This window comes from Desmodus rotundus, chromosome 12, assembly GCF_022682495.2.
Source record: "Desmodus rotundus isolate HL8 chromosome 12, HLdesRot8A.1, whole genome shotgun sequence".
In the NCBI taxonomy this organism is placed as follows: domain Eukaryota; kingdom Metazoa; phylum Chordata; class Mammalia; order Chiroptera; family Phyllostomidae; genus Desmodus; species Desmodus rotundus.
The window spans coordinates 84,825,063-84,843,143 of NC_071398.1; the positions used below are offsets into that span (position 1 = coordinate 84,825,063).

An 18,081-nucleotide genomic window follows, 5' to 3' on the forward strand; every position below is an offset into this window, starting at 1 on the left:
AATAACTAATAATGGAGCTTTCTTCCTGTGACTAACCCTTCATAACTGAGTCTTATTAAGTTAAAAGGATTAGCGCTGCTAGGAAAACATCACACGAAGTATGGGATAGGCATGGTAAGGACTGCTAATTCCTACGAAAAGTCGGACTTGAAAAATAATCCATCAAAACCAAAGTGAGGGGCCTTCAAGGGTGGGGGTTCTATTCCACAAACGTTAGGTTCATCGGGTTTCCCAAGCGTGGCACTATCGACATTTTGTGGTGGGGGCAGCCCTGTGCCTTGTGTGATGTTTAGCAGCATCTCTGGCCTCCACCTACTACATTCTGTAGTACCCTCCCCCAAGCATTACAGCTTAAAATGTCTGCAGACATTGCAAATGTCCCCTGGGGGGCAAAAGAGCCCCCAGGGAAGCACGAGCATGGCTGCTGGATTGATGAGACGGGTAGTAAAGCGCCACCACACAGCTCCTGTGAGCATGGAGCCGGTTCTCCTCCCCACCCTTCAATACCTGGGCAGACTCCCTCCAACGGAGAGGTCAAAAATGCAAGAGACACTACTATAGGAAAACTAAAGAATTCTTTTATTTAGTGAGAAAGAGATGAGGAAATGACAGCCAGCTCATACATAGATAGAATAAAAAGAAAAAAAAAAAAAGAACACAGACATCACACGGATGGATTTTCACAACAGGTGACAGATTTGCATTCCAGAGCAATGGGACGTCGATAAGCGATATCTATAAGCAAGATGTGATTGCATTAGTGACCAGTGCGTATCCATTTAGGTTTTCTAAGCTCTACAATATTTAAAACCTCAGGCTTTACATTTTAAATCCAGACATGACCATCGCAAGCACTCAGTCATTTAAAACTTCTCGGTGAATGCTACTCCCAGGGAGAGACTTTTTTCCTGGCATTTAGAATGTAGTATCTCACGTTCCAGCAGTAATCACACACAGGATTAAAAGCCCGACCAAGAAAGTGTCATTCTTTCTATAGAGTGTTCCTTTACAAAATAAAATAAAATAAAAAGGTATGAACATTTTGTACAATTACTGCTGAAGATCAGCAAAGGCAATTCCAAAATGGCATGCTTACTGTACAAAAAGGCATGGCTCACGGAAGCCAGGTATAGCAAGCCACAGCAGTTGAATATCAATCTTTAAGGGGCTGGCAATACGAAGCACCACACACAGCTCTGTGTCCCTTGCTGGGCTAGCGCATGCCCAGAATCTGTCTGCTCTTCAGCTGGTAGTTTTTTTCGATGTCTGACAGGGCTTGCGCACGCAGCTGGGCAGCGTGAAGCCTTTTTTTCAGGTCTTTGCATTTGGCTTTGGAGGCGAGCTGACTCTCGGAGCTCTCATCCCTCATGACATTCTCCTTACTCTCTCCTCCAAAATGGACTTTCTTCTTAATTGTCGAGGATGGAAGATCGAAAAGTGCTTTGGGAAGAAAAAGAAAAGGGATATGAATTATTTGAACAGTTCGTCTCCTCCATGTTTATCATACTTATCGATAATGTTCACTCTTTCAGTTCACATTTGAAATCTGGAACCCATCTTTACCCCTAATGGGGTAACTCTATAAGGACGGAAAGTGTTTAGAAAAGGAATCAGTATTTCATTAAGTAGAAGAAAAAACCTCATATTTCATGACATAGATTAACAAAAGCTATAAAAGGGGAGATGCTGATGCTTATCGGGCAGACCTTGATACAGTTAGGATGCTTTCCTCTTGTCTGAATTTTACAGCCCAAGGATGGGGAGAGATTTCGGCTGCTCTGACTGCACCACGGCGCCCACTCCCACCGCTCTGTTGCTTATTTTAGGGCCCCGAACACTCAGTACTTTCTGTGTCCAGTACGTCACACTGTCTCCAAGTCCCAGTGGATACTCCATCCCATTCCTATGGCTCATTTTAAGTATTTGCCGTGATGTGCATACAGGTAGATCCTGTACCTAACTGTGCACAGGATCCCTCACTAGTGTCTTCATCCTTTGCTCCTAGATTCTCAGCGCAAGGTGTAAACAAAGTCTGTTCCCGGAAGGGCCACCCCAGCGGGGCCTTCAGTAATTCCCAGCAATGGGTTCCATGCATGAAGCTCATCCAGATAAAAATAAAAATTGCTCCTTCCTCTATTGCTGTAGTCATGATTTAGGTCTATTTTGTCTTTACGGATGGGCAATGTGGAATCTAAGAAAAGCTGAAATAAATATTTAAAAAATACTGGAATGGTAGATAGTAATATTGAAAAAAAGGAAAGAAAATCTTTCAACAGAGATGAAGCTCAAGTTTTACAGTATCTTTGTTTCCTTCACTTTTATTGCTAGTTTGATTCCCGTCACTTATCACTATTGTAATCCTCACGCTAACTTAAGTACTTTTTGTCTGTTCTATTTACAGGATGCCGTCGTTCCCACTGAAGTGACCAGATTCTCTTAGTTTATTCCAGATGGAAACAGGAGCCTTCACACATGCTGCCCTGCACGGTGGGAGGGAGGCATAAGAGCTCTGAATAAGTTTCATCGGAAAATTCAGTACTGGATTCTGAAAACAAAAAATTTTTCAAAATAATTTGTGTGATAAAGAAATCAAAAGGAAAGAGGGAACACCTTGCATTCTTCATAAAGAGTAGATTCAATGAGTTTTAGGGCCGCTGTGAAACGGAGAACCCTGTTCGAGTCGGCCCACTGGCACACGCACCAACCATGCGTTGCTGGAGCAGAGCCAGTGGGACAGCGCCCGCCGGAGACAGGGCCCCAGGGAGGTATGTGTGAGACGCTGTCCACACACACACAGAGCAGAGGTAGGTACTAAGCAATGGAATTTGGACAGATACATGTTTCAGTTTGAACAGGTCTTAGTGAAGATCCAAAAGTGGTGGCCTATTCTGTAGTTGGCTTATCAAACATTACAAGCCGTACTTTCTAGGAAGGGTGTGGCACATATTATCTGGGCATGTGGCAACAGGAAAATGTTAAGAATTTTCCTCAGAAAGGAGAGAAATGTAGACTTTTCATAATATACCCAGAGAAAAATCTAAATTGCACAGCATTTCAAGACATGTCCTAATTTTAAAAAGTAAACATCAAATACTAAACAAATTGTTTGATAAGGTAAATAAATTTGAAGATGAAATCAGTAGGACTCATTGCTTCAGGCCTATGAACCCAGTAAGTAAACCATTGCTATAATTATGCTATTTCCATTGCAATGCATACAGGGTCCAGCAAAAATAACGCCCCTTTTTATTACAAGATCTTTTACTACAAAATCATAAGCATGTAATTCTGTAATACAACAATATCACACTTAAGCACACCATATGACATTTCAGGGGAAATGTTCAAATTAAAACTATAAATTATTACACCCATATTATTACCCTACCAACCATACTAGGCAGGTGTTACTCCTGCTGGACCCTGTATACTCAATTAGCTCCATCTTAACATTGGACACTTTGTAAAGCAAAAGGGCTACCAAAGGCCCTGAAGGCAATGCTGGCGCCCATTTCCTCAGGTGGCAGCAGCCTCTGTCTGCGGAGCTGATTCTCATACCTGGCCCACTCGCCAAAGACAGGAGCCTCTGCTCCTTCAGCAGGCTGTAATTCTTCAGCAGGCTTTCCGCTCTCGCCACTTTGTCCTCCGCCAGCCTCTCACGGACACAAAGCTCACGTTCCTTCTCTGTAGAAAAGGAATGGAACCAGAAAGAAAAAATGAACAGCTGGCTTTGGGTGTAAAACGATTTCCATTTGGCAATCTTGCCATTTTCCTAATCACTAAGCCTGCCTGGCCCGGGCGGTGACGCGTTGTGCAAGGTTTCTTACCGCTCACCCAGGTCAGTTTGGCTGCACGGGCTTGTGGTGCAGTGTTTCGGTTCGCTGTCAGTTGTCTGAGGCATATTTGTAAAGACGGTGTAAGCGCATGTACAGAGTTAGCTTCAGCCTTTGGTCAGGTTGTGTGGGTGGAATCAGGCTGTGAGGGAGGAGTCAGGTTGTGTGGGAGGAGCTCACTTGGGGGAACAAAAAACGAATGCTCTTCACTGAAAATGAGCAACAGTTCACTTTCCAGTTTTCAGGGCGTTACCTGGCCTCACAGTACAATCCCTCCTTCTTCTGGGTGAATGACAGCAACCAAATAGTGAGGCAAAAACCACAACTCAATTAGGAGGAACTTCTCTACATCAATAACACAGCCTGTTACTTATTCATGGCCCACAATTCAGAAAGTTCAGATTTTGGTTACTAAATGAAATTATAAACATTAGGGGAAATCTCAATAAAAAGTTTTCGTCTCCATTTTTGTTTTACAGAATTCTTTTGACAGAAGAGCCAAAAAAGGTCTCTGGGTAAGCACGGGCGGTAACCCTAGAGAGAGCATCTGTCACCACACAGTTATCGGAAGGACGTAAACCATCACTGAATGCATCGGGCGCTTTGTAAGCACATGCAAACAGAAAAAAACGCGAAGTCTGCATTGGGCTTAAAGCTGCAGAAGCGAAATCAGGTGAGCCCTCTGCGGCGCAGGGGACAGCCCCTCGCTGCTGTGCTACCTCGCATAATCTAAAACCTGGTAGCAGCTGTCACCTTAGTAGAATAGACAGACTTTCAACACCAAAAACTAGCTGGCACCTAATCAGTTAATAGCCATCGGAGTATTTATAAACCTAGAATATCTTGTATCCACATTATTGAATTGCCTGGGCATATTCAGTTCTATACACTGTGGGATTTTAGACCTGGACTGTGGTAGATCAGCCATATGGGAAGGTAGAAGTAATGGTTATTATGGAAGGTAGTAAATTCTAAGATCTACCCTCACAATGGAAAACCTGTAGGGTATACATATATTAAGAAACAGAAAGAAAAGTAATAGTAAAGTATAATGGCTACATCAAAGTATAATGTATTCATTGGCACACGCAAGTCTATATAGTAAGGTATAACGACTATTGCGTTAGGCCTTCACCATGAAGAACCCGGCAACGCAGTGATAGCGGCTGAGCTCAGAGAAAGAGTCAGCGCAACAGGAAGATACCAGGAAGTGTGATTAACATATTCTATACAACATATTTTTGCTTCTCAAGTATTTATAAGAATGTGCTAGTAAGTCACTGAAACAGATTTCACACACATCACAATCACCCGCCCGCAGCTCTCCTTCGCTCCGCCCCTCATTCAGACTTACGCTCCAGTCTCTCCTCTCTGGCCTGGAGGGCTCGCTCTCGCTCCTGCAACTGTATTTCCTTCAGCTTCAGCTCACTTAACACAGGGCTGGACTCCTGCAGCTTTTCGGGTTCTCCTAGCCGTCGCCCCCTTCTCTCAGGATTTCTTCTCTGCTCTTCTGCAACCAAGTCTGCTATCAAAGGGCTCTCCAGAATCTCTTCAACAGAAGGCCGATGGTAATCCTGGGGAGAAAACATTCAGTGTCACAGTCAGATTTCATAACGGAATACTCATCCTAAAAGAGCGGTCACATTAAAAGGGCATATATTTCCAAGGCAAAAGAAAGGACTCGTTTACGGATGGGCCTTAAACACCTGGAAGAATGAGTTCACCTGTGGCTTTAACTACGAGGTTCTGGGTCCAAGTGGTAATGCAGATTTTTACTTACCTTTGTCCCCCGCTTCAGCCTAGAGCAGGGGTGTCAAACTCATTTTCACCGTGGGCCATGTCAGCCTCGTGGTTGTCTTCAAAGGGCCGAATGTAATTTTAGGCCTGTATCAATGTAACTGGTCCTTAACCAGGGGCAAGGAGCTCAGCGCTGCGGCCGGGTAGAAACAAAGTGCCGGGCCAGATAAAATAAGGCGGAAGGCCGGATTCGGCCCCGCGGGCCTTGTGTTTGCCGCCTGTGGCCTAGAAGGTCCCATCCCATGCGGGTGCTCGGTAGGATTGCTGGGGTCTGTTTAGGGCTTCTCTGAACTGCAGTAAGCAGGACACTCGCACAGACCTAGGCCCAGCACTTCGCCTGCGCCCTTCCTTGCAATCCCACAGCATCTAACTTTCACATCAGCCTGGCCACTCGGATGTCTCCCTCGCCACCCCACGGCCAGATTTTGCCTCCATAATCTCTCAGAGTTATTTCCCCTCTACTCTTTTTAGACACCCCCATCCCGTCCCTCCACATACAGCCCTATCTCTGGTCTCAAATCTCTCAGTTGGAGCTAGAGGCAGAATAATGAAGTCTCGTTTGTGGCCCCTTCCGTACCATCTGCCACGTTGAGGCAGGGAGGGACAAGGGGAACCGAGGATCTGGATGCTTTCTGCAGTACTCTCTTGCTCCCAACAACTGGTAGCATGGCAGCGAGTGGGAGAAGATGAAGACAGCACAGAGGGTAGGCCAGCGAGGACGAGCAGTTTGCCACATGTATACATGTTTTCACTTGTGTTAACAGAGTAGATCTAGCTAAGGAAATGTATTTAATGTTTCTTCAGTCTCATTGCTCTACGAGAGAGAACACATACTCCAAAACTTAACTGAGAGAGAGAAACAGACAAAATAATCTTATAACCCTTACCTTTAAATTCAACATCCTTGTAATAATGTCATTCAATTCATCAGAGTAACGATATGGAATTCGCCTGAATTTGCCTTCTCGGATCTTCCCAGCTAATTCTTTCTGGTTGAAAGCTGTAAATGGAGGCCTGGAAGAAAAAAAAAATAATGTAAAAATGAAAATATATTAGGAAACAAATCAAGAGCACAACTTAAACTCCAATGTGTATTTGTGTTCCCACTTTGGGGGATTTTCTTCTACAGCTAAGTTTCGCAGCCTTGGCACCACTGACATTTGGGGTCATGTGACTCTTTGTTGTGGGGGCTATCCTGTGCATCTCAGTATCACCGTTTTTCGGCATCTCTGGCTTCCCTCCACCAGATGCCAGCAGCTCTCCCTGGTCGTAACAACCAAAAATGTCCTCAGACTTTGTCAAATGCCCCATTGGGGGCAAAATTGCTTCACGCTCCCTAGCTGAGAATCACTGCTCTACAGAATAGCTTAGGAGGGAGAAAAACGAGAAGAAAAGAGAGAAAACTGGAGGCTCTCTTAGTCTCCAGATCTCCAGGTCTCCCCGGGTCTTCATTCCATCCCTCCCACGGCCTGGCCTATTCGCTGTCCCCTGGAGCTGAGCATCAGCCTGACAAGGAAGCATCTCACTGGGTAGAAGCTCGAACAAGTCAAGATCCAGCCCCAGGGGTTATATTGTTAATAATTTTGTTACCAGTCCACATACACTCACTGAAACCCAAGGTACAATTCTTTCGGACTTGTTGGCTTGGATGGCCAACAACAGAGCCAGCGAAGGGTGACAAACCTCCGTCTCACCCTCAGCCGGCACTGTCTCTGTGGTACTCACATTAATGCACACAGTTCATACAGCAAACAGCCCAGTGACCAGATATCCGATTTCTCATTGTAGGACATGCGACTCATCTGCTCCTTCAGGGTGAGAAGGAAGAAAGGAGGAGGAGTTAAAAGGTTATTTTGTCTTAAAAGACACACTTTATACTTTATCTTCAAATTTATAATGAAAAAGAGGATGACCTTATCCTTCTATACTTGGTCATAAACAATCCAGTCACGTATTCTTCCATCACAAATGTGCATCCTCGCTGTGGGCGAGGCACTGACAGTTCAAAGGTGAATGTGAGAGGCCTCTACCCTCCTGACCTTTGTAATCTAGAAACCCCTTTATAAAAGGACCAGGGAAAATTCCAGAACAACCCATACATACATCTAGCCCACATTTAAATGGATGTAGATATAAATGGCTCATTGAACTATTCATTTATATTTTTCCCTTAGTCTACTGTATAAACTATACTATCTAATATTCTCATTTCCTATTTTATTTTCATTGTTTGCCTTTCTTCCACACTTGCGCTAACAACAGCCTGCCAAAGCTCTTATTCTCAACAGAGGGCACAGAGGAAAGGACCAAAATCTTCAGGGGGCTCCTTAGTGTTTTCAAGTCCAACAGGTGAGTCTGACACCCTTTCCTGGCGCCTCAGGGGAGGCTGAACAGATCTAATTACAAGGGCGGGAGGGAAGAGGAACAAAGAATTGTGCAGGTTTCACATTTTCCCAGCACCACTGCTGGGACAGTTTTCCTTTATGTTAGAGGTGTTCCCCTTGGAATTTGATGCAGGGAGAAAACGACACTCCTCTGGCCAGGTCTAGTCTGAGGGAAAAACAAAATCAACAAAGAGTTGTATACTGTATTCAGATTGACTAACAGAACCAAAGACGATTAGAGAAGCCTGGAAATGTTTACGAACTGCTAAAAAAAAAAAAAATCAACCCCTCTCCACCTCCATTTGCTCGGATTTCATAGGCAACCCGCTGGTGCTATCACTTATTGATTCCAACTCCTCAAAGCCATCCTCGGGCAATATCTAGGGAGCCATAAATGGTCCATGCCCTTTGACCCAGCAGTTTCGTTTTGAGATCTAGGCTGCCAAGGAAATAACCAAAAAGGAAGGAAGAATAATTCACATGCATCGCAGTGCTCCTTCAAATTTTGGGAACAAAATATTATCCAGCAGTAGAGGAAACAGAAACGTAGATAGACTCCGCAGCTCCCTTGTAGGAAAAGGCAACGACAAAGAAAGAGTACAAAAAGTTAGCACTGTAAAAACATGTTATCTGAAGTGAGTGAACCTCCTGAGCCCTGAATCTCCATGCATAAGAATCCTCTCTTGAGAGTCTGTTAAAATGCAGCGTCCAAACTGAAAAATGGGAGGAAAACAGAGCGCAAGGACTAGCCCAGAGGTCCGAATTTGCCAGCCTGGGGCTTAGGGCCCAGGACTGTGCATTTTGAACAAACACTCCAAATGAGTCCAAGCCGGTACACAGGACCTACGGCACTTTGGGAAGCACAGGTGTTGAGGCCAGAGACAGAACCGATTCCATTTTTGTAATCCCAGAATTTAGCACAGGGCAGTCATTCAACCCAAGCCTGGCTCGAATTGCTGATCTAGTGGAGTTTAATGGTCTGGCGGTCCATTTGGAAAAAACATAAATCTAAAATGAAAGTGTTATTAATTCTTGGCTATTAGATATTCCTGAACACAAAAATAAACAAAAACTCACTTTCCCTGCATTTGAGTGCTTAGCGTTCAAAGGTTTAAAGAGTATCTCAATTCTGAAATACTTACAGGAGACATGTAATAAGGTGTGCCAACAAATGTTTTCGCAAAACTCGTATCATGGTTTAATATTCTAGCTAGCCCAAAGTCTCCAAGCTTAACGTTTTGCTTGCCATCCAGGAAAACATTGGCTGGTTTCAGATCCCGATGTAGCACAGTGTGACCGCCATCACTTCGTCTGTGACATTCCTTCAGGGCTAGCGTCAGCTGAGTCATCACTCGAAGAACAAACTCCTCATCTAAGTACTGTCTGAAATCAAAGCAGTTACACAGCACATGACTTCTGAACCTAACCATTGCAAAGTTGGGGCAATGAATTACCTGGTTTTCAAAGTGTACAAATAGGGAGATATCATATGTTGATATGAAATATGGGTGTTGATTGACAAGGCATTTCCTAAAGTTCTGTGGACCCACCAAATACAGGAACACTCTTCCACATTGCTAAGTACTTTGACCCTGATGCCAAAACAGGATGCTTAACTAAAGCAAAACCAGGCCCATTTTCAGCTTACATTTAAAAGGTTAACTTATCTGCCCTGGCTGGCGCAGCTCAGTGTGTTGGGCATCCACCCCCAGAACAAAAGGAGGCCGGGTTGATTCTGGGTTAGCACATGTCCTGGGTTGAGGGCCAGGTACCGGGTTAGGGGAAGAGGAGAGGCAACTAATAGATGTTTCTCTCGCACATCATTTTTTTCTCTCTCTCTTTCCCCTCCCTTTCCCTCTCTCTAAAAATAAATAAATAAAATCTTTAAAAAAATGTTTTTTTAATTAACTTACCTCTCCTTGGTTCCCTTTGTAATTACACTAGCCAGGTCCCCTCCTTCACAATATTCCATCACAATGTACAGTGTTGTGTTGGTTCGGTCAATGATTCGATCATAGTAACGGACGATGTTCGGATGTTTCAGTTCACGAAGCAAATTCACTTCAGAAACCAGCATTTGTTTCTCAGCTTCTGTCATGGAGCCATAGTCAAGTTCTTTCCAAACTAATATCTGAAATATGAATTTCCCAGGTATGAATGGATTCATTACAGCAAAAACAAAGAATGCGAGCTCCAAACTGTAAAAATTGTAGGAAATTACTTTTCTATTAAAGAGATCACACAGTCATTTATCATCTAAATTAGTGCAGTGAACTTAAGGACCCCTAAGTTTGTTTCCACATCGTCCTCTAATTTTTAAGCAGGAAATAATGTGATGGGAGAGAGGGAGATGAGGCACCTTAGGCGTCCCCTACCCTCAGTGCTTTGGGGGAGGCTGGCAATGGCACTTGGTCAAAGGAGGGAGAGAGGCAAAGTCTCTGACCATTCAACCAGCCAAGCTCTTCCAGGTGAAAGACCTGAGCCAAGATCCCTTCACCATCGGACGGGCAGTTTCCTCTCCGATGTTTCTTTCTGAATAAAGTCTACCGCCACACAGGGGAAAGAGGAAGCCAATGATCAGAAGAAAGGGTATCTTAAATGAGCTCTGACTGCAAGAAAAAGTTCCAGGTTCTTCTTGTGGTCCAGCCCTTTCTCCTGTCCCAGAGTTCTACTCTTCAAAAAATAGCTCAGGAACCCTGGCCGGTCGCTCAGTTGGCTGGTTGGAGCGTCCTCCCGGTACACCAAGGTTGCAGGTTTGATCTACGTCAGGGCACGTACACGACGCAACCAATGAATGCATAAACAAGTGGAACAAACAGAGGTTTCCCCCCTCTCTCTCTCTCTCAAATCAATAAATCAATTACAATGTTTTAATTAAAAAATAAATGAATAAAAATAAAAACAGCTCTGGAGTCACCTACCTGGCACTAACGGAAAGTCCTTAGTATGTCAAAGCAGGAAGAAGAGGAAGGAAATGGAAGAGAAAGCGAAAAAGACAGAAACATACATATACCAGAGGACGCGGTCTCCCTTCCCTGGAAAGACCCAGTACTGTGACACAGATCGCCGCCATCGGCCCGCGAAACCGCAGCAGGGGCGGGGACCGGGAAGGTGCCCGCGCTCACCTTGCCGTCGCTCTTCCTCCGGATCTTCTGGCAGCGGCCGTAGGAGCCCGTGCCTATGCTGTGCAGTACCTCATAGTCTTCCACCCGGGTCGGCATGGCAGGGCCCGCCGCAGGACTCCTGCAGATCGCGCCGCAGCCGCGGAGCTGCACCCCCCCGACCCGGAGACCCCTCTAAGTCACAGGGCCTGCAGCCGGAGTGCCAGCCCCGTTTAACCGTCGCGGGCCCTGGCCTCGCAGTCTATTGGCGCACAGTGAGGCAGCTTCGCCTCTCTGATTGGTTAAGAGGACCACAACATCCTAGGCCTCTTGGGAAGTCGTATCCATAGGAACCGCGTCGGCGTCTGTGTCGATGTCCGCTTTCTACCGCTAGGGAGACGGAGGCGGAGGTAAATCAAAGGGAGGGCGGGGGATAGAAAGCGGCCTCGGGCAGGTCTCTGCAAATCTTGGCCCTCTGGCTGAAGTCGCCGAGGTAACCGAAGTCCAGTGACCTCTTCTCAGACTTTTTTGCACACTGGTTCAGTCAGCTGCCTTCTGACCTTTGCACTGTGACCCATCTCTCAGGGTCCTTCACCCTGAGCCTGGGCGGGATCACGCCGAAGACTTAGTGAGAGCCCAGTACAGAGGTGAAAAGTACAGTCCCTGGCTGAGAAGTACAGGGACTTAAAGTTTACACAGGTCCCTGACCGCTATGGCTCAGTTGGTTGGGCGTTGTCCCGAGAAGCGAAGGGTCACCAGCTCAATAAGGGCCCGGGTGCGGAGGAGAGGCAAACGATTGAGGTTTATCTCCCTCTCTCCCTCCCTTATCTAAAAAAATAAAGCCTTTAAAAAAAATAATAAAGTTTACACATGACTTCGTGCGGGATGCTGTCATCATAGAGAAACTGTATTTCTGAACACCAGATTTAGAGACCTGTCCAACATGCAGAGAGGATAGGGAAGTCTTTGGTGTTTGGGGGTCCCCAGGGGAATGTGGTGGCTCTAAGGCAGAGATAATCAGGTTCACTTTTAAGACGCCTAACAAACAAACAAAAACAAAACCCCTGCTAAATAGGCTGCTATCCAGGGCACCACACACATAACTGACAGTACTTCATTGGATGTCGCCCCTCGTGGGGACACACAGAAACCAGCATTTCCAGCTCACCCAGCCAGATGGAACAGTCCCATTTTTACCTGGGAGGGGGTACCTGGAGGCCTCCATCCAGGGTTAAAGGGAGAAATCCACACATTCCCAGAAGGCTAGGAATTTGGTAAGGCATAAATAGGCCAATTTTCTTTAAATATCTGTTCGACATGGGATTGAAAGGAACTATTAATAAGAATTACAAACCTCTTTACATTAAAAATGAGATATTTATTACATGCACTGAATATAACATAATTGGAATTGCCAGCCAGGAGAATTTTTGAAGTAGCATTCAAGGGCACTCACTGTCTTAACCTCAAGGGAATAGGGCCAATTTAGGTTTTAAAAGTTATGTAAGGAGCTACGACTGGCTGCATTAATTGGCATTATATTTTTTATTTTCGTACCTCTTAGAAATTGACATCCACAGAGCTCTTTGGCTGGCCTGCCCCAGATCCAGCCCTTTACCTTCTTTCTGGCCCCTCTTCTGCTCCTGTGTTTTGCCCCGATTCCCCAAACCTGGCACACTTTCTCAGCCCCCCTCCCCCCACCATCACTTTGCACCTGTTATTCTGTTCGTCTGGGATACTGCCCACCTGACTCCCTAATTCGCTTCTCCACCTGGTTATCATGTGTGTCTAGAGGACACACCTTATCTTCAGGGTTCATTGCCAACTTGGACTCCAGGAAGCCTCTTCTAGCCAGCACACTACAACGAGCAGCTTCTTCATCTACAGTGTTCACAGACCGCTTTGTGCCTAAGTCAGCCCTTAACTTGTTACTTACCGTTATTTGTTCACATGGGTCTCACAGGAGCTCGACTCTAAGCTTCCTGTAGCCAGCATAAGTCCTACAAAAAGTGAGGCATGCAATAAATCTTTGTTAAATAAAAATATGAAAAGCAGTTTATCGACCATGCAGGACTTAGAGGAAGTCCTCAAGTACTCCTGTGTTCAGTGTCCCCAGTCCTATGGCAGAAACTAAATATTGGGGAAAGGGCCATCCCAGGAGTATGGAGAGTGGCTCCTAGGGTCACATGTTCATTTAACAAATGTTTACTGAGCACTTACTATATCCCAGGTGTTGCCACAGGCATGAATGTGCAGGGTATTCATTTAAAAAGGGACAGTGGGGCCATGGTGACAATGATAAAGGAAAGAGTGACATAGGCATGGCATGACAAAACCTTAGCAGAGTTGTCCAACCTGCGGCCCACCGGCCACGTGCAGCCCAGAGTGGCTGTGAATGTGACCCAACACAAAATGGTAAATTTACTTAAAACATTATGAGATTTTTTTGTGTGTGTGTGGTTACATGTCATAATGTATTTAACATGTAGCCCAAGACAACTCTTCTTCTTCCAGTGTGGTGCAGAGACGCCAAAAGGTTGGACACCCCTGGTCGAAGATTGGCCAAAGTTAGCCCATGACGCTGGGTGGGAGTGAGGGGCAGGACAACTCAGCAGAGGCCACTAGACACCAGAGTGGAAAGAGACGTTGGTGGCCGAAGAGCATGTAGGGGTTCATCAGAAACACTCTGACAGGAAATGCCCCTTCCCCCTCACTTATACCCTCCTTTCTTCATATGCATCCCATTCTCTAAGACTCAGCTCACTCCCAGTTTCTTCCCTAAAATATTTCCTGACTGCCTTCAACACTCTGGGATCGCCTCCGAGAGCAAATACCTCTGTTCTTTGCTCATTTCGAATGTGCCATATCCAAGTCTATACCAGCTTCTTCTGTATATCTGCCTTCTCTGACCTAGTAATTTGAAAACTCATCCTTCCCTGACGGGTGCTGAAGACAGCTGGGTGAGTAGGACTGATGTGCGGTCCTGGAGGCGGAGGAGGGAGATGCACACAAGGTCACGGAGAATCCAGCTGTTACAAACTGTGGTGAAAATGAAGAAAACAAACCAGGAACTGAGACAGACACTGAGGATTTTACATTTAAACAGAACTAAGGGATGACTGGCTCCATGAAGGCAAGGCCAAGGCTTGGAGTTCTCACCCAGGGTCTAATTCCTGTCTTCACAACTGTCGCGGGAAATGTGCTCATGTTGGCAATTTTAGTTCAAACTTGGTGAAATCTCAGAGGTTATTTGCATGACACCTATGCTTTCTGCTCACAAGTGCTCTAAAGGTGTTCCTAGAGACACCGACTCATTTTTAAAAGAAGCTACCTGAGCCATGGCTGGTGTGGCTCAGCTGATCGGAGCATTGTTCTGTAAACCTAAAGGTCACGGGTTTGATTCTCCATCAGGGCACATGCCTAAGTTGTGGGTTGAGTCGCTGGTCGGGGAGCATACAAGAGGCAACCAATCGATGTTTCCCTTTCTTTCTCCCTCTCTTTCCCTCTCTCTAAAATCAATAAGCATGTCCTCACTTGAGGATTAAAAACAGAAAAAAGCAGCAGCAGCAGTCACCTGAAGGTCTAGGGGCATCGCTAACTTAGCACGTGCAAAACCAAACTCCTGATCTTTGCCCAAGATTTGTTCTACTGCCTTCCTCATCTTTAACCAGTGCATATGATTTTGTCGTTTGTTTTGCTCACTGCTGTATTTCCAGCACCTACAACATGCCTGGAACATAGTAGGCACTCGGTTAGCATTTGTCCATTGAATGAACGAAGCCAAACCTCATTGCCCTCAGCTTCCCTTCTCCTGTTACATTAAAGACCCACCAGAGGTCCGTAAATAACTTCATAACGAACAAGGAGGCGGTGCATCCACACCAGTCCACCGGCAGAGGCCTGTCCTTACAGGAAACTTCGAGATGTTCATATCAAGCATTTCAAATGTCAGATAAGACATTTTGTGCATCTTGGAGCAATTTGAAGTCAGGGATTATGAAAATTCTTTAGGGCACTTAAAAAAGATTTCTAGGAAAAAAAAAGGAGAGATTCTTTGTTTATAGCAATCGGATGCTGAAAGATATTTTTAAAAGGTGTATGATACGGTACGTGCTCAATAAATAACCACATTCTAGAAGAAAGAATGCAGTGTTGTGGAGACTGGCCTCAACAGGGACAAACCACTTGATATAAAGAAAATGACAAGATGTAAACGAAGAGACAGCGTTGGATTTCCTGGCAGGCAGCTGGTGGGAGAACATATGAGAAGAAATTTATCTGTGAAACCAGATAGTGTTTCGTTCTGAGCTCCACCCCATTTTACAGAGAGACAGCGTCCAACTTGCACCCAAGGGTACCAGTCAGGGGAAGGCCGACCTCTGTTCAACAGCAGGGAAAACTTCCGGACAAAGAGAGCCATTCACAGACTGTGTGTGGTGTGTCACGGTATTTGCAAATTCAGGGCATTTGTTACCTCTAAGCATATCGATAAAATAAATCGGTTAAGAAGACTGTTAAAAGTAATCATGGGTGCTGAGTCCATATGTGTTTCTAAGGGACTACAGGAGCTTTAAGAGAACAGTCCTAAATTTTCCTTTGGGGGCAGCACAACGAAATTGTAGGAACGGTGGGTGCGAGGCTTAGGAACCCAGGTTCATCTAGTTCTGTTTTGATGAGCTGTGTGACCTAGGGAATCCACGCGACCTCTCTGGGCCCTATAAAATGAGAGTGTTAAATTAAATGACCTTACAGGACCCTTCAAGCCTTACATGTTATGGTTCTCTCCCCTCTTCCTGAAAATTCGTGGCAACTGCTGTCAGAGCCAAGGTGCTGCTCCGTTTGAGGCTTCGTTTGCCCCAGGTGGCAGTTTTTATTAGTAGCTGTGTCTGCATTAGCCTTCTCACCATCCCTTCTATTCATTCTCTGCTTTCACCAGCAGCCCTTACTGAGTGACCGCCAGGCCTAACTGCTAGAGATAGAAGACAAAAGATTAGCCCTTGGCCTCAAAGAGGTCCCCCTGGAAAGGTGAGACGGCAGAAACAGCTCTCCCTATGAGGTGAGAGAGCTTTGCCCAAAGGTCAACGGAACCCAGAAGGAGGAGCCAGGCTCTGCTAAGGGTAGCAGGGAGTGCGGTTTGGGACAAGTATCCCCAGGAGAGGTGACACTTGAACTATATGTAAAAGATGAGTTGGAATCGAGAGCAAGAGAACGGTGGGTAAAAGCGTGGAAGCATTCAGGGGCCCGCAGGTTGGTGGACCAGAAGGATGCACTTCACCTTGTGACACAGGTGAGCAGGACAACCCGGGGCTTGAGGCAATCTTCCGAGGGCGCTGGAGTCCGCGTGGAAGCTTTGAGCAGACAAACACCCCCAGACTGTGCTGTAGAGGATGAATGTGGGGACAGGAACACAGTGTGGGAGGTTATGGCAGCAACTCAGGGGCTGTGAGACTGACGGAACGAAAGGAATGGCTGTGGGAATGAAGACGAGGGAGGGAGTCCCAACAGCCTGGGAGGGCACTTAGCTGAGATGCAGCGCTCATCAGTGTATGGGGCGGCGGGGAGGACAACGCCTGCCTGCGTGACCAGGTGGATGGTGGGGTGCTTCGCTGCCTGGGGAAATGCTGGAGGAGGGGCAGGTTGGGCTCGGGGGACATTGAGCTCCTGTTGAGCCAGAGGGCCTGTGCGGGAGCTAGCCAATGATCAGCTGGAAACAGGGTCTCAACAGAGCAGTCTGGGCTGGAGGCCAAGAGCTGGTGTGGGGGTGAACATGCCCGAGAGTGGCAGAGTGAGGAGGGAGGTGGGGAGGGAGCCTGGAGGTTAGGTTATCCCGGACAGTAGGGGGGAGAGAAGTCAGCAAAGACCAAGGAAAGTGACCAGTGAGGTAGCAGGCGATGTGGAAATCATTTGTAACCCAGGTTTCAGGAGAGGAAATGCTTGTAAGAACGTGGGACTCTGACTTGTGTGGCTCAGCTGGTTGGGTATTGTTCTGCAGAGCGAAAGGTCACTGGTTCCATTCCCGCTTGGGGCATGTGCCTGGGTTGTGGGTTCGGTCCCTGGTTGGTGGGTGAGTGAGAGGCAACTTGTCAATGTTTCTCTCCCTCTCTTCCTCTCTCCCTTTCCCTCTCTCTTAAAATAAATCTAAAAAAGAAGAAGGGGAAGAAGAAGGAGAAGAAGAGAACATGGTAGTGGTCCACAGGGCCAGATGTTGAAGACAGAGCAAGTGACTTACTTCACTTGTAAGGACAGAAATGAGAACCCTGGATTTGGTCGCTCGGAGAGTCTGGACGACCTGCCTGCCTAATGGCATTTTCAAGTCAAGTGGGGCGACCTCGGCACACAGACGCTGCCGGAGGAGCAGCAGGGTGGGGGGGAAGGAGGGCTGGCAGAGAGTGTGTGTATGTCACAGGTGGGCCGTCTGGGCAGCCTACTGCGGTGGCTGCAGGCACGTCTTTCTGCCTGTTTGCGCCTTAGTCCTTTGCCCCAAGAGGATGGGTGGCCTGTCCCAGGGGCTTTTCCACCCTGGTTGTCACCACTCTCGTGACATCAGCCTGCAGCTGATTTCACGTTACAAGCTTAAGACATGTCATCTCATAGAAATGCAAATGTCGTGACCCTGGTGACCTGGTGCAGCCCACAGAGACCTGGGGAGAGGCTGCGCTGGCCGGCATTTGTTCAGTGTGGAAGGTTCAGAAGCAGTCAGAGGAGGAACTCGTTTTGACTTTCGGGGACAGAACTGAAAGGTGGAGCCACCAGCACAGGTCTGTTTCACAGTCAAGGTGCATCAGGAGCTCCCAGGTACCCCTGGTTGGCAACCCCCTTGAGTCTGGGTTTGGCCCAGAAGGAAGAGCCCTCACTCTCTTTGTTTTTCTCAGCGCCAGTCCTTTCCCAAAGCCTGGCAGGGGGTAACCTCAGGGCCCTTGCTCGTGACAGGGAGGACGTGCCAGGGCAGAGGCAGAAAGGAGAGTC

The 18,081-nt window shown here is 46.6% G+C and overlaps 1 protein-coding gene across 1 annotated transcript; it reads right to left on the minus strand.

Moving 5' to 3' along the window:
- Positions 1 to 566: 566 nt before the first annotated feature.
- Positions 567 to 11,389, minus strand: NEK2 (NIMA related kinase 2). The gene is made up of 8 exons (XM_024551368.4): positions 11,140 to 11,389; positions 9,928 to 10,145; positions 9,157 to 9,397; positions 7,356 to 7,438; positions 6,518 to 6,644; positions 5,188 to 5,407; positions 3,559 to 3,684; positions 567 to 1,440 (listed from the first exon to the last, which is right to left on the minus strand). Exons 1-8 carry the CDS (start codon positions 11,233 to 11,235, stop codon positions 1,214 to 1,216), a joined length of 1,338 nt encoding a protein of 445 aa, XP_024407136.2. The 5' UTR covers positions 11,236 to 11,389; the 3' UTR covers positions 567 to 1,213.
- Positions 11,390 to 18,081: the final 6,692 nt, after the last annotated feature.

Coding starts and splice junctions, on each gene's coding strand:
- NEK2 (XM_024551368.4), bottom strand. CDS start 11,235: ATGCCGACCCGGGTGGAAGACTATGAGGTACTGCACAGCATAGGCACG. Junction 10,146..11,139: donor GGAGGAAGAGCGACGGCAAG/GTGAGCGCGGGC, acceptor TTCATATTTCAG/ATATTAGTTTGGAAAGAACT. Junction 5,408..6,517: donor CAAGGATGTTGAATTTAAAG/GTAAGGGTTATA, acceptor TTTTCTCCCCAG/GATTACCATCGGCCTTCTGT.